Here is a 15,240-nt window from a genome sequence, read left to right on the forward strand (position 1 = left end):
TGAACCAGGATAAGACAAAAACACCTTTTGGAAGAAGGATTGATGATGATTCATTACTTAAATTTTGTTAATTTTTACATTAATATAAAAGTATTAATATAAATTAATATAAAAAACATTAATATAAAAATTTTACTATTCACATTAAATGTAAAAAATAAATCAAACTTCACATTGCATATTTAGGTTTTTCATTTCTGTTTTTTATTTAGAATGCATTAATAATGAGCTAATTGGGCAATAAGATTCCAGTGGGTGAAATCACATGTGCCTCATATGCCACAGATTACGTCTGAGCAGATGGAGAAAGAGTGAGATGCATAGGGTATGCTTGGCACTCGACATTGTTAATGTAATTACAGAGAAAGGGATTCGCTTGCTTTCTTTCTCTCTCTCTCTCTCTGTCTATCGTTCTCTGTCTTTCTCTATATCTGCCTGATTACATTGTATCACTCACATGAGCCTAGTTAGATGTGACCCGTTATGCAAGTTTTACCACGTCCTCTTGGGTATCAGGACAAAAGGTTTTCATGTGCCTGAAAGCTATCTTGACTCTGGTGCACATTGTCAGACTGATGGTATGTAAGAGAGCAATGCTGAAAATGTAAATATTATTGTCAAGAGCTGAATGTTCCTCATAGGGATGACCACATTTACATGGTCTAATCTGTTCTTGAATTCTGTTTGTCTTGAGTAATCAGCTTTGTTTGGGGATCCAACTTTAAATTCTGGTTTATACTATATAGATGATTATTATTTTGCCGTCATGTCCAACAACTGGAGGATATTAATACTATTTTATATATTTTATACTATTTTATATACTATTTTGACTAAAAACTAAAATCAGTCCTTTTGAGTGCTGTAAGTGTAGGTATCATATTACAAAATGCATACTCAGGTTTCTTTTTCTTTTCTTTTTTTGCAAAATATTAAATTTAACAGCATTATTAAACTAATTTGTTTTACTAAATTTAAGAATATAGAATAAATATATTGGTCTCTTTGTGTGTGTGTGTGTGTGTGTGTGTGTGTGTGTGTGTGTGTGTGTGTGTGTGTGTGTGTGTGTGTGTGTGTGTGTGTGTGTGTGTGTGTGTGTGTGTGTGTGTGTGTGTGTGTGTGTGTGTGTGTGTGTGTGTGTGTGTGTTTGTGTGTGTGTGTGTGTGTGTATTCTCTGATGAATGAGTTTCCCTTATTACTTGCTCTCAGAATACTTATTTCTTAAACTGAAATCAATATTCCATGTATTTATTTATTTAATTGGTAAGTAGCCGTATAAAGCCAGTTGGGCATTATAGTTGAACTGCTAGAATGATACGCCAATGTGTATCTGGATATAATTTGCCATAATGATGTTGCACGGTTTTCCATAATTCAGTAATTTGGCATGTCATATACTTTATATGTTTTTTTAAAGTAATTTACAGATCCTGTTACTAAAACTGGAGATGGTGTGGTGAAACAGTGGTATATCAGTCTTTGATTTCTGTCATAGGCAATTCATACACAAGTCAATGAAAAGCTGGGTCAACCACTGTGAAATGCATTACTCCTAATAATAGTGATGGCAAGAGAAAAGAAGTTGATCTATAACTTTGAAATGTTTTACAAAACTTTAGATCTGCATCTAAAAGTGGAAAATTGCTTGCAATCAGACAAATCTTGTGAGGTCCCCAAATTCAATTTTTCTAGTCTCATGCTTTGGATTTGGGAAGGAGTCTGTACCCCTGGTAATGGGCCTCACATGTTTACTGATCCTGTGGAAATACTCAATCTTGACCCATTGACACATCTCATTACTGCAAACCGGATCTAATACACACTTTGAGGCCTGCAATGAAATAGGCCTGATTGAACATGTAAATACTGCATCCAACCTTTAAAAAAAACTTTTTTTTAACTGAAAAAAAGAATACTGATCACCTATTTCAGCATACATTAAAACAAAATGAGATTTGTTTTCTGTAGGTTAGTGACACTTGATCCTAATAGCTCTGTTGGGAGAAAGTCCCCTTTTGATGCAATTCAACTTTGAATTCACAATGCATTAACATGGAAGTAACAAATGCACTGATTTCTTTTTACACATAAAAGCACCAGATATTCTTGTGTAGTTGGTTTTAAAAGCTGACTTCCCCCAAATCTGATTGAAAGTTTAGTTTGCCTCTGATGTTATACTTAGACACACCTATAAATTACAAGACAATTCACTCGGCATGACTGAGTTGTAACCAATCAGAGCGTTTGAGTGTGTTAGTGAGGTCAGACATTAGGTTTACTTAAATGGAGAGAGCTGCTCTCTCATTCACACTCTGCTCAAATCCAGGAACACTCTACAGTTTAAAACTTTCTTAAAGACGAACACACGACACCAGCATGCATAGTAAAGATCAAATCTGGTAAGTTTACATTTTCTTTTCATCTTAAGGTTAAGATAAAGTATATCTTAAAGTATAAGAAGCGTGAAGTATACAACTTTTTTTGAAAATGTAAAACTTTAGCTTTATTTAATACGGTTTAAACATGATTAAGGTCAAGCAAATGGTAATTTGCCTTTTTAAAGTCAATAATGCCGATATAATACTATTTAGTAGTCCTGATAATACAGTCCATAATGTGCAGAATATGAAGTACAGTCATAGCTAATGCACTGTAAAAAAAAAAGCCAACTTACGTTTTGTATGACAAATTCAGCTTTTAAAGTCTATTCAAGTATTTAACATGATAAATGTTGAGATAACTCAAACAAAGTTGGTACAACTATGGACCCTAAATTGAGAAAACTCAAAAATGTTCTGCAGCTGGTTGCTTTAAACTTTTAAGTTTTCTCAACTTTTTGTTTTGTTTTACAATGTGGGACAATATAGAGTCAGTAACTGATGCTTTAAATTCCACAGTTAAAATCTACAGAATATAGTCAGACTAAGTTTAATAAAGATGTTTTTTCTCATCACCAGCCATGAGGACTACCAGACAACGGCAGATTGGCTGCTGTCCCAGACACAACACAGACCTAAAGTAGCCATCATCTGTGGCTCTGGACTGGGCATGCTGGCAGATGCGCTCAAGTGCCAAGACTCTTTCAAATACTCTGACATCCCTGGCTTTCCTCAGAGCACAGGTAAGACACGTGCAAGTGTTTTTTCTCCATTTGCTAAAATAAAGACACAATATTATCAAACAGTACAGTAGAACATGGCACTAGCGATACCAGCCATAGGTTCGATTCCCAGGGAAAGCAAGAACGTATCATGAATACACTGCAAGTCACTTTGACTCTAAAAGGAATGTAAATATTATGCTAGCACGTTGCACTGTTAAACTTTTAACCTGCAAAATCTTTGAACTGGAGTTTAATTGCCACCTTTAAATGGATGGAAACATTTTTGTGTGTGTATTTTGTTATAAGTAATAATGCTTCTATGTGTCCTGACTTTATTATAAACAGTGCAGGGTCATGCTGGAAGGCTTGTTTTTGGGGAGCTCAAAGGGAAGACCTGCGTGTGCATGCAGGGTCGATTCCACATGTATGAGGGACACTCACTATGCAAGGTTTGTCCTTTTTAAACCAAACACACAACATGCCTCACTTCTTTGCCATAGATAGTAAAATACTTGTGGTCTGTAAGATTTTTTTATGTTTTTGAAACAAGTCTATTATGCTTACCGAGGCTGCATTTATTGGATTGATTTATTCCTGTGACGGCAAAACTGAATTTTCAGCATCCATTACTCCAGTCTTTAGTGTCACATAATCTTTCAGAAATCCTTCTAATTGGCTGAAACAGCAGATATAGAAAAATTATAGATGTCTTTACTTTCACTTTTATGCAATTTCATACTGAATAAAAGTACTATATACATTTCTTACAACAACAAAAACAAAAAATCGTATTATTCCCAATGGTAGTGTACATTTAAAAAAAAAAAAAAAAATTGTTTAATTTTCTTAGGTTGACAGTTTAACGTTCCACCAGGCTTTATTTGCTTTATTTTAATACAAAATATCCGTCTATCTTGATATTTTCATTATCACGTGTCAAAAAAGGAATTATATTACATAACAAAATTATATTGCATTCCAAAAGTAACTCCCAAACACTGCTCTATTCATGCTGTGTCATGCTGCAGTCTAAAATGATGATTTTTGGATGGCCGCACAGTATATTCACTCCATCCTGGTCACGCTGACTTGAATCACATGCTTTATGCCAGAGCACAATTTACAATTCAATGAAACTTTTGTGTGTTTTACATAACACAGGGTTAGATTAAAATGGCTTATTGGTAATATGCCTTGTACAGTACAGCAGCAAGCTTATGAAGGTTTATTACAAAGGTGGTGGATGATGAAAATGGATTACCAGAATGTGTGTGTCTGTGTGTTCCTCAGGTCACTTTTCCAGTAAGAGTTTTCAAGCTTCTGGGTGTCGACACTTTGATTGTCACTAATGCTGCGGGGTCGATAGCGGACAGTTATAGCTGTGGTGATATTATGATCATACGTGACCACATTAACTTCCCTGGACTTGCTGGATTGAACCCTCTCAATGGCCCTAATGATGATAAGTGAGTATCGGCGTACATGTTGAAGTGAGTTAAGAAAGCGTTCATTCATTATAATCACCAGTAAAAGCAATGCAATCATTTATCGGTCACTATCAAGGTTTGGCCCGCGGTTTCCGCCCATGTCTGGGGTCTATGACAAAAGCCTACGGAAGATGGCATTCGACATCTGCAAGAGCATGGGCGTCTCACAGTATGTCCAAGAGGGTGTGTATTGCATGGTGGGAGGACCCAACTTTGAGAGCATAGCTGAAGCCAGACTTCTGCACAGACTGGGAGTTGATGCAGTTGGTAAGATGGTGTCTCATTTAGTGAAATCAATACAATATCTAATCAGAATCTTTATTGTGCTTTTTTTGGAAATTACCTTTCATGTAGTGTATTAGCTTTTAGCTTTTTTTGCATGTAAACAGTCTGAAAAGTTTAAAAGATCAAATGATGTTACTGTCTCCCAAAAGGAAGAATCGATTCTGAGCGGCCTTAAATTATTCATCAGTAATGAATAACTTACTGCACAAACTATGGTCTTCATTGGCTGCCCTCAAACTACTTTGACCCTCATCTACTTTGACCCTCAAAAACTGTAGTTGTAGCTGAGAACAGTTTCAGACTCTGCGAGAAAAGCGGTGATACTGCAATGTATATTTATGAGAAAAATAAAGTGTTTTTTGACGTTGGATGCATGTAAACCTATTGTTGGAGAACCTTTTAAATAGCATAATAGGGGCACTTTAAATTGTTTAAAGGGATAGTTCACCCAAAAATGAAAATTAGCTCATGATTTACTCACCCTCTAGCCATCCTAGGTTTATATGAATTTCTTCTTTCAGACTAATATAATCAAAGTTACATTAAAAATGTACTGACTCTTCCAAGCTTTATAATGGCAGTGAATAAGTGTTGAGATTTTGAAGCCCAAAAAAGTGAATCTATCCATCATAAAAGTACTCCACACGGCTCTAGGGGTTAATAAAGGAAGCGATGCACTGGTTTAAGAAAAATATCCTTATTTAAAACTTTATAAAGTTAAATAATAGCTTTGTTAACCCTCTGGAGGGGTGGATATCTTTTATGATGGATGGATGCACTTTTTTGGGCTCCAAAATCCTGACACCCATTCACTGCCATTATAAAGATTGAAAGAGCCAGGCCATATTTGTCTGGGGGGAAAAAGAAAGTCATGGGTGAGCAAATCATGGGCTAATTTTCATTTTGGGTGAACTATCCCTTTATATTAGGCAGGATTTTGGAAAAAGTTATTTTACATATGTGACAATAGTGACACAGATATAACACTCTTCATGTATATTAACATTTTTATTGTATCGTTATAGTAAATGATAGTTATATTCTCTTAATTATGAATTGTATTATCAACTTATACATCATTTGTCTTTAAAGGAATGAGTACTGCACCAGAGGTGTTGGTCGCCAGTCATTGTGGAATGAGAGTCTTTGGTCTCTCTCTCATCACTAACAAAGTGGTGAAAAGCTATGAGGACAATGAGACTGTCAATCATGAAGCTGTGCTGGAAGTGAGCAAAATGCGCTCAGAGACGCTGCAGGCGCTGGTCACAGAGCTCATCAGCCGCATGGACATTAACAACAACACGGCATGATGTCATCAGCACTGTAACTGCCCATCAAAACCTCATCCAGAACAATCTGCAGCTATGCCATGACCACGTTTCATTTTTCATATACTTTTGAATGTAACTACAGAACATCTGTTTCAATAACGTTTTTTAAATATTTAAATGTTAAGATTTTATTATTTGCAGTGATCATAAAAATGATCTAGTTCAATGGTGCCTTAACAACAAACTTAAAACACTGGGTTAATTAATATGTTGTTCATTAAATGTTTATCTTTTTTTGTGCAGTAAAAGTTGATGCATCTGTATATTCATGATTAAATAATATAAGGACATTTTATGTGGGAAATTATGCATTAAAATGTTTTATGCACTGCTATTCATTATACAAATTAATATAATTCCTAATGTTAATATTTTGATGGTAAGGTTGGATATTTAAATCATTCCTATATGCTATTTATAATACATTTTATATTGTGTTGTTAATTTGCCATTGAATAGACATGTTTTGTATAACCTTCTCTTCTAAAAAAAAACAAATACATAATCGTATCTATAATGCAAGAATGTCAGCAATAAAAGTGTATTTTGAAAATATTTTACAATTATTTAATTGTGTATGCCACTGCATTATTGCATTCTGCAATGTGTTTTGACAAGAATAAGTAGATTTAATTATTGAATATTTTTTTATTCACTTTTTTAAAATCACATAAAATGTATAGATGTTCATATAAAGGATTACATTCACATTTATGTTAATGAAATATACTAGAATTACATGAAACAGAATCGAATTTTCCCTTTTCACGCATGCTCAGTATGTCCACTAGATGGCAGCAGAAGTACGTTGTGCACACGCGTGTCGCGTGTATTTCAGGTTGCTATGGCAAACTTCTGGACTGCTGGGATTGTTAAAAAAAACTCGTGATGAATTTTTGATATCGACACTTGAGTCGACAGAACTGATTTTGTCGGTGAAGAAAACCACATTATGTCACGCCAAGAGATGATGTTGAACTTTCATCCGGTGGTATGATGACTGTCTGACTGCCTAACTGTGTTTATGATTGTTACGTTATTGCTAATATAATGGTCGGGAATTTTGAGACACATAATGAAAACGTTACACTCCATTTATTATTCCATGTATGAGTATTCCTTTCTGTAAAGTAAAACAGCTGCAGTTAGACTAAACACTTTTGTATTAAAATGTTTTTTCAAGGATTACAGGGAATGGGAGAGAAGTACAAGACCTAAGCCTGTGCTCTGGGCAACACTTCACCATAAAACAGTCAGAATCAGAACATCTCCAACTGGAAAATCAGGTATAAACATGGCTAAGGATGAATGTTGTGCTTCAACTGTAGTTAGATGTGTCTGTCTTTGTGCATTGTTTTGTAATTTCTCCTTTATAAACAGGAAAATCTCAAAACGCTGTCCAAAATGGTTTCACAACACTCCCCAAACTCTCTACAAGAAGGGCATCTGAAAAAGTGGAGCAGGGCCAGATCACCTCAGAGAGGAAAGACAACATCAAAGTACTGATGGTGTGTACTGTAAAACAGGAAAGCCAACTTTAATAGTTCACTTGTGTTTAGTTCAAGCAGTGTCGACAACTGCAATCTGTTGTAGTTACTCATCAAATCCAGAAAAGAAGCAATAAAAGACCTGGAGGAGCACTGTGAACAGCTTCAAGAGAGGAACCTGCAGATTGCCAGGAGCATTAAGAATACAGACAGACACTCAGTCTCAGGAGCCAAAGAACTGCTCATACAGAATGATCAAATGTGGGTGAGTTATATATTACGTGTATTACGTTTTTAGATCCCACTGTACACAAAGAGCACTGACTGAAATCAAACTTTTTCATTGTTTTTAATTTAGTATTGAGTACCCTTAACCAGTGAAATTTGATCTCTTATGTTCCTTCTAGAGATCAATGGTAGCTTTGAAAAAATGGGATGGCAGTCTTATTAAATGTGCCAAAGCAGAGCTGACAGATACAGAGGAAATGTCCCATACTCATCTCAACGGTTAGTTTAAACTTCTACACTGTACAATCAATTATGTTTTAGCTATTTTCATTATTACTTTAAAAGGACATTTAAATGCTGTGTGGCCAAAAGTATGTGGAAACCCTTTTCTAATTAATTGGTTTTGCTATTTCAGTTACACTACCAATTAATTGTTTTGGTTCTTTTTTTTTTTTTTTTAAGGGAGTCCCTTATGCTCACCAAAGATAGGTTAATTGGATCAAAAATACAGTAAAAAGTGCATTAGAAGCAGCACATAAAACCAAGCACACGTAAACATTTCATGTAGAATGAGGCCCTCTTCTGTTCCAGTATGATAATTCAGTTGTGTGCACAGAGGAGGCTACATGTTCGGGTATGCAGGTACTTTTGGCTATATAGTGTAGCTGCTGCTATAGGTGTCAAAGGTAAATACAACAAAAAAACAACAACCCCAAACTCCTATCTTATAAGTGCAGGTTTGCAGAAGCAGTTGGACATGGTAAAAGCAGAGGTGGTAAAGGCTCAGAAAGAGCTTCGCTTCCTGAGGACATACAAAGATATGGAGTTCCCAGTCAAGGCCTTGCAGATTGCAGACATGAAAAGAAAACTTGACAGACTGAAACAGATGCAGCAAGTAAAAATGGGTAGCACTTTATTTTACAGTCCTGTCTCCCTACATACTATGTACTTATTATAGTAAGTAAAATAACTGGGTAATAACTGTACTATCCCTGAACCTTACCTTATCCCATGTAGTTATCTTATAATACCCAGTACTTTCTTAGGTAAGTGCACTGTAAGACTGAAAAAACTAGCATATGCCGAAATGTCTGAATGAAGAACAAGGACTCTCTGAGAAAATAAAGGAAATTGACATCTGAACTGTCCCTCACACACCACTGGAGACGCAAGTCTCACCTCACTATCAGCTAATCTACATCTTTCCCTATATACCCCGTCTCCCCCAATTCCTTCCCTGTCTCATGCTGAGATCACCTGAAAATACACACAAAATCTCTATATTACAATGTCAATCCACACGATACAGTATTATATGTGTTTGATATCGTTTGAAATGTCTCAGTGTGACTGGTACAAATATCTCTACTCCACAGAAGTAAACTAGAACATAAATGTTTTAAGGGTTTAAAGATACCTTTCCTTGGTGTATGGTGGGTGTGGCTTTCAGCCATTTGGCCTTTGCATCAATACAAGTCTTGATCAATGCAAATTCTCATTGTGAACTCATTTTTACACTTGAAAGAGTATGTGCATTTGTTTCTGGGTATTTAAGGGAATGTTGCAAAGAGCTCAGGGCTTGACACTTTAAACCGGTCAGCCCGTAATGCTGGATGTCTCTCAAGATAGCCAGCATTATGTAATTTTCAGAAGTCAGGTATACATTTCATTCTTCACTTCAGAGTATTTGATGTTATATATGGATTACCTTTGAATTGACTATGTAATTGGCTTTATACATTTACCTGACTGTTAAATAAATTGTTACACTTTGATGGATTCTGACTTGCTCTGGAATTATTCAGGTTGGGTATAATTTCAACAAAGGGTTAAACGGAATAATTAAATGTGTACTTAAACTATTAAAAATGAATGACCAAATAACCAAATGGCATTCTAACCTAAATTCTAAATTATCATTAAATGGAGTCAGATAACGAGGAATTGGAATAAAATCCCCTTTTCCCCGCTGAAAAGACGAACGCGCAGCGACCTTCACCCGCCGATCGTTAGCCTCCATTGGGACGATTTGGGCGGCCTTACAAAATGGTGACCCTGTAAAGTGCAACAAAAAATGAGCAGGACTTACTGCCTTGATGAATGAAAATGCTTTATTTATTAAAATACACATGTGGTTCCAGCTCCCATAAGAACTCTTCAATCTTCAGATAACATATGTTTCTCCTCTGTAATTGTCAGGAAGAGCAAGAGGATGTGAATCAGTTGTTTGAGAAAGAAATGGTCAGATTGGAGAGATTCCAACGCCAAAGAGAACAGGAAGTGATGTCTGCTGTTCTTGAGGTAATGAAGCTCTTTTGTGTCAGTTTAATTCTTGACTGAAGGTGTGTTATTAAACATATCTTTGTTCATATCTTTTGATTTTCAGAAACATGAATCCCACGTCCCTCCCATTGCCAAACTCATTGCCTCACAGAATTACACAAGGAGGGAAGAGATTAATATGCGCAGAAAAGTGATTATTATTTATTTCTAAAATATATTATTAAAGTTAAGGTCCCTCTTTATATTAGGTATCCTTAACTACTATGTACTAAAATGATAATTTGAAACAATGCACTTATTGTGTACATATGTTTTGCATTGTACTTATATTTAACAGCTGAAGTTGAGCCTTTCCTTACACCTATCCCTAACCGTACCCGCATCCCACCTCAATAGAAGCAAAAGTGTTCTGCAATACAATATGAACGGAATAAGTATATTGTACTTACAGTACCTTGAGAAAGTATTCGGCCCCCTTGAACTTTGCGACCTTTTGCCACATTTCAGGCTTCAAACATAAAGATAGAAAACTGTAATTTTTTGTGAAGAATCAACAACAAATGGGACACAATCATGAAGTGGAACGATTGGATATTTCAAACTTTTTTTTCCCTTCCCAACGAACACTTTGAAAGCGAGGTTCGTAACAGTTTTGCGTACAGTGTATTATTGTATTTGTAGAGAGTGTGTGTGTGTGTGTGTGTGTGTGTGTGTGTGTGTGTGTGTGTGTGTGTGTGTGTGTGTGTGTGTGTGTGTGTGTGTGTGTGTGTGTGTGTGTGTGTGTGTGTGTGTGTTGGGGGTTAGTGATCGTTAGTGAAGGCCCTGACTGAAACCCCACGGTACGCTACTGACTTTCAGTGCAGCAAACTCTCTCTATAAGTTCAGTGAGGATCTCTGAATGATCCAATGTTGACCTAAAAGACCAATGATGATAAATAGAATCCACCTGTGTGTAATCAAGTCTCCGTATAAATGCACCTGCACTGTGATAGTCTCAGAGGTCCGTTTAAAGCGCAGAGTGCATCATGAAGAACAAGGAACACACCAGGCAGGTCCGAGATACCGTTGTGGAGAAGTTTAAAACCGGACTTGGATACAAAAAGATTTTCCAAGCTTTAAACATCCCAAGGAATATTATTGAAATGGAAGGAGTATCAGACCACTGCAAATCTACTAAGACCTGGCCGTCCCTCTAAACTTTCAGCTCATACAAGGAGAAGACTGATCAGAGATGCAGCCAAGAGGCCCATGATCACTCTGGATGAACTGCAGAGATCTACAGCTGAGGTATGAGACTCTGTCCATAGGACAACAATCAGTCGTATGCTGCACAAATCTGGCCTTTATGGAAGAGTGGCAAGAAGAAAGCCATTTCTTAAAGATATCCATAAAAAGTGTTGTTTAAAGTTTGCCACAAGCCACCTGGGAGACACACCAAACGTGTGGAAGAAGGTGCTCTGGTCAGATGAAACCAAAATTGAACTTTTTGGCAACAATGCAAAACGTTATGTTTGGCGTAAACACAGCTCATCACCCTGAACACACCATCCACATTGTCAAACATGGTGGTGGCAACATCATGGTTTGGGCCTGCTTTTCTTCAGCAGGGACAGGGAAGATGGTTGAAATTGATGGGAAAATGGATGGAGCCAAATACAGGACCATTCTGGAAGAAAACCTGATGGAGTCTGCAAAAAACCTGAGACTGGGACGGAGATTTGTCTTCCAACAAGACAATGATCCAAAACATAAAGCAAAATCTACAATGGAATGGTTCAAAATCTACAAATACAATGGAAAAATAAAATGTTATGGTTCATAACATATCCAGGTGTTAGAATGGCCAAGTCAAAGTCCAGACTTGAATCCAATCGAGAATCTGTGGAAAGAACAAAACTGCTGTTCACAAACGCTCTCCAGCCAACCTCACTGAGCTCGAGCTGTTCTGCAAGGAGGAATGGGCAAAAATGTCAGTCTCTCGATGTGCAAAACTGATAAAGACATACCCCAAGCGACTTACAGCTGTAATCGCAGCAAAAGGTGGCGCTACAAAGTATTAACTTAAGGGGGTCGAATAATTTTGCACACCCAATTTTTCAGTTTTTGATTTGTTAAAAAAGTTTGAAATATCCAGTAAATTTCATTCCACTTCATGATTGTGTCCCACTTGTTGTTGATTCTTCACAAAAAATTACAGTTTCATATCTTTATGTTTGAAACCTGAAATGTGGCAAAAGGTCGCAAAGTTCAAGGGGGGCGAATACTTTTCGCAAGGCACTGTAATTGTGATGCAAGTATAGTTACGTATGAAGTAAGTAAGCATCAAGTTTTGATGCAAGTAGTTAAAGACACCTAATATAAAGTGTGACCAAAATTATTTTTTGATTATTAAGGTAGGCTTAAAATATTTTAATAAAGAAAGTATGTTCATTTGTAAAAAATAAATAAATAAATAAATAAATAAATAAATAATTTACATTGTATATTTCTTGTATATATTTTAAGGTGATAATGGAGCTAGAGCAGAAGAACGAAGAGCTAATGAAGAGTATTCAGGAACTGCAACTATCAAGACCAAACATCAGGAGAGAGATCTTTCCAGATGTTTTCCTGAAATCAGATAAGTAAGTGGATGAGGACATTGAGGCAAACAGCTTCTTTATCACAAACAGTTCTTATGTCCTCAATTAACACAAGAACATTGGCAAGCTCTTCAGTTGAAGAATTCCAAGTTATACAGTAATTGTGGTTGCAGAGAAAAGTTCTCACAAAATTGGCCACTTGAAAGGAAGTTCAACAAACCCCTCGAAATGTCTAACAGTGTTAGTATGACCCGACCCCTCCCATAAACAGATATAAAACAGCAACACTTCATTTTCAAGAGCCTTCTCAAACATACTGACAGCACACAGCCTATGATAGTTTAACATCTAATATAGGTTATTTAAGAAGCTAATTTCATGCATTGAGAAACAATTTAAAGGAAGAGTTCACCCAAAAAATTAAGATTGTCATCTTTTTTTTCATGGCGTTCCAAACCTCTATGACTCTTTCTTATGCACAATCTGAAAGAAGAAATTCAGAAGGATGTTTCAACTGTTTTTGTCTGTACACTGAAAGACAATGGGGTCCAAAACAAAATGAGCCCCCCATGACTTTCATTGTATGAACAAAAAACAATGAAAAATGTAATTGTATGAGATATTTTTCAAAATATCTTCTTTTGTGCTCTGATAAAGAAAGTTATACAAGTTTGGAATGACATGGAGGTGAGTAAAAGGTGATTTTACAGATATGTATGTTGAGTAACACTTTCCCTAACCCAAGGAGCTTTACTGGAGATCCAGCATAGCAAATCTGATAAACAAGAAGAAAACGTGCCTGTCTACTTTCAAACAAAGGCTTGCTTTGGAAAAAGTATTGGGCTGTTGGAGATGGTGTAATATTACACAGTTTTGGAAAAGACTCTAAAGGCCATCTTAAAGATAAATGAAGAACAAGAGAATGCTGTGCATTCATGGAATCCCTGGCGCCCATTAAAGGTTAATGAAGGTTTCACATTTCCCAACAGTCTGTTCCAAAACAGCATGTCATTTTCTTCTCCAAAACAATTGGACACTTTATTTCAAGGTCTTGTGAGTGCATGCACAATTTCTTACCACCCTTGGGAGCGGTTATATCACAGTTAAGATATATTCATATAGACCTTTGGTCCTTAAGTGTTTTGGCCTAGGGGATAAGGAACTTGGAAAACAAGCAAAAAACATTTTGTGTGTTCACATATCATGTTGCACTGAGCATCAAATTATAAAGGTTTCCATTAAATGGAGATAATGATAAACAGATCTGGGATTTCCTTCTCCGATCGTGACAGAGACATGACTTTAGTATCTGCAGATGTTCTGAGCCCCAGCAGAGAAAGTTCTCATGTTTCCGGTCTTAAACAAACTGTCTCAGGCTGTGGTGGCCATGTTTAAAGGCAGATGTTCCATAAGGAGTCTTCCCCAAAGACTCAGAAATTACACACCAAAATGTATTCAAAATTTAATTTGTTGGTGCAAACTTATATGGCTTTCTTCTGTGGACCACAAAAGAAGATATTTTGAAAAATATATTGACCTTAGAATGATACTCATTGTGGTCTGATGTAGTTTTGGATCCCACTGACTTTCATTATGTGGGCAAAAACATTCTTTAGAATATTTTTCTAGAGTTTGCAATGACATGAGGATGAGTAGATTATGACAGATGTTTCATTTCTTGGGTGAACTAACCCTTGGGTTGTATAATGATGGTATACATTTACTGTCAGTGTTGTCTTTATTTTAGGTGTACTCCAGATATGGACGTCCATCTCAATATACCCCAAGAGGATTTGCTTCCCGTGTAGCACTGAGCTGCATTACCTTTTTGAGTCTTCCCTTGAGCTGCTATATATTGCAGAACAAAAATCAATGGAGCCACTTCATTAAATCATTTTACTCAGTCAAACAATTTTCAAATCTTCTTTACTTTGTTTGTCTTTGCTTTCATTTTGTTTTATTGGCTCGATCCTCTTTATTTAATTTTTTTTTCTATATATTGCACTCTAGTGCAAGTACCATAATTTATTGATATACCTTTAGACATGCAACTGCATACTGCATATATTTAAGTGTCACCAAATAAACTGCAGATGTTAAGTGACCACTTTCATTTGTTAAGTAGATTAGATAGACTTTTTATATTAGCATGTGTAGTCTTATTGTATATACACTGTAGGCCTGTTCACATAAAAAAATGATAACTATAAAGATAATGATATAGTTCTACAAATCTTCCTAAATATAAAAGAATATCCCACACCACAACTATAACGATAACGGCACACATAAATTATATTGTTTGGAATCACAGACCGTTTTTTCCCCCAGCTGATAAATGATAATAACATTGACAGCAGAATCCTTCCTGCTTTAAAGAACTCGAGATTTTCAGCGGCAGACAACAAAACTGCGCGAAATGCGCATTTAGAATAAACAGAACTATATTGTGAG

At 36.1% G+C, this 15,240-nt stretch overlaps 2 protein-coding genes across 6 annotated transcripts in view; both read left to right on the forward strand.

Moving 5' to 3' along the window:
• pnp4a (purine nucleoside phosphorylase 4a) overlaps window positions 1-6,532 on the forward strand; it is a 151,224-nt gene extending 144,692 nt beyond the window's left edge. For 3 of the 4 annotated variants that reach the window (XM_067431935.1, XM_067431933.1, XM_067431934.1), the window contains 5 exons: window positions 2,958-3,121; window positions 3,449-3,552; window positions 4,394-4,569; window positions 4,667-4,857; window positions 5,968-6,532. In XM_067431935.1, the coding sequence (XP_067288036.1) occupies window positions 3,049-3,121; window positions 3,449-3,552; window positions 4,394-4,569; window positions 4,667-4,857; window positions 5,968-6,185 (762 nt within the window). In that variant the 5' untranslated portion in view covers window positions 2,958-3,048 and the 3' untranslated portion in view covers window positions 6,186-6,532. Of the gene's footprint in view, window positions 1-2,164; window positions 2,400-2,957; window positions 3,122-3,448; window positions 3,553-4,393; window positions 4,570-4,666; window positions 4,858-5,967 lie in introns of those variants that run through there. The other variant, XM_067431932.1, reaches the window with a different exon arrangement.
• Window positions 6,533-7,068: 536 nt separating this feature from the next.
• c22h20orf96 (chromosome 22 C20orf96 homolog) lies at window positions 7,069-15,066 on the forward strand. Of its 2 annotated transcripts, XM_067431930.1 has the most exons (10): window positions 7,069-7,197; window positions 7,390-7,492; window positions 7,587-7,714; window positions 7,800-7,958; window positions 8,101-8,200; window positions 8,659-8,816; window positions 10,121-10,222; window positions 10,308-10,394; window positions 12,710-12,828; window positions 14,534-15,066. In XM_067431930.1, exons 1-10 carry the CDS (start codon window positions 7,159-7,161, stop codon window positions 14,592-14,594), a joined length of 1,056 nt encoding a protein of 351 aa, XP_067288031.1. In that variant the 5' UTR covers window positions 7,069-7,158; the 3' UTR covers window positions 14,595-15,066. The 2 variants fall into 2 exon arrangements, with proteins under 2 accessions (XP_067288031.1, XP_067288032.1); XM_067431931.1 differs by lacking the exon at window positions 10,308-10,394.
• The last annotated feature ends 174 nt before the right edge of the window (window positions 15,067-15,240 follow it).

The sequence above is a fragment of the Pseudorasbora parva genome, chromosome 22 (assembly GCF_024679245.1).
Source record: "Pseudorasbora parva isolate DD20220531a chromosome 22, ASM2467924v1, whole genome shotgun sequence".
NCBI lineage: Eukaryota > Metazoa > Chordata > Actinopteri > Cypriniformes > Gobionidae > Pseudorasbora > Pseudorasbora parva.

Bases quoted from the DNA above. Each gene is read 5' to 3' on its own strand.
- c22h20orf96 (XM_067431930.1), top strand. From the start codon at position 7,159: ATGTCACGCCAAGAGATGATGTTGAACTTTCATCCGGTG. The intron at 7,959-8,100 runs GTGAGTTATATA...TGTTCCTTCTAG, and splicing joins TACAGAATGATCAAATGTGG to AGATCAATGGTAGCTTTGAA. The intron at 10,395-12,709 runs GTGATTATTATT...ATATATTTTAAG, and splicing joins AGATTAATATGCGCAGAAAA to GTGATAATGGAGCTAGAGCA.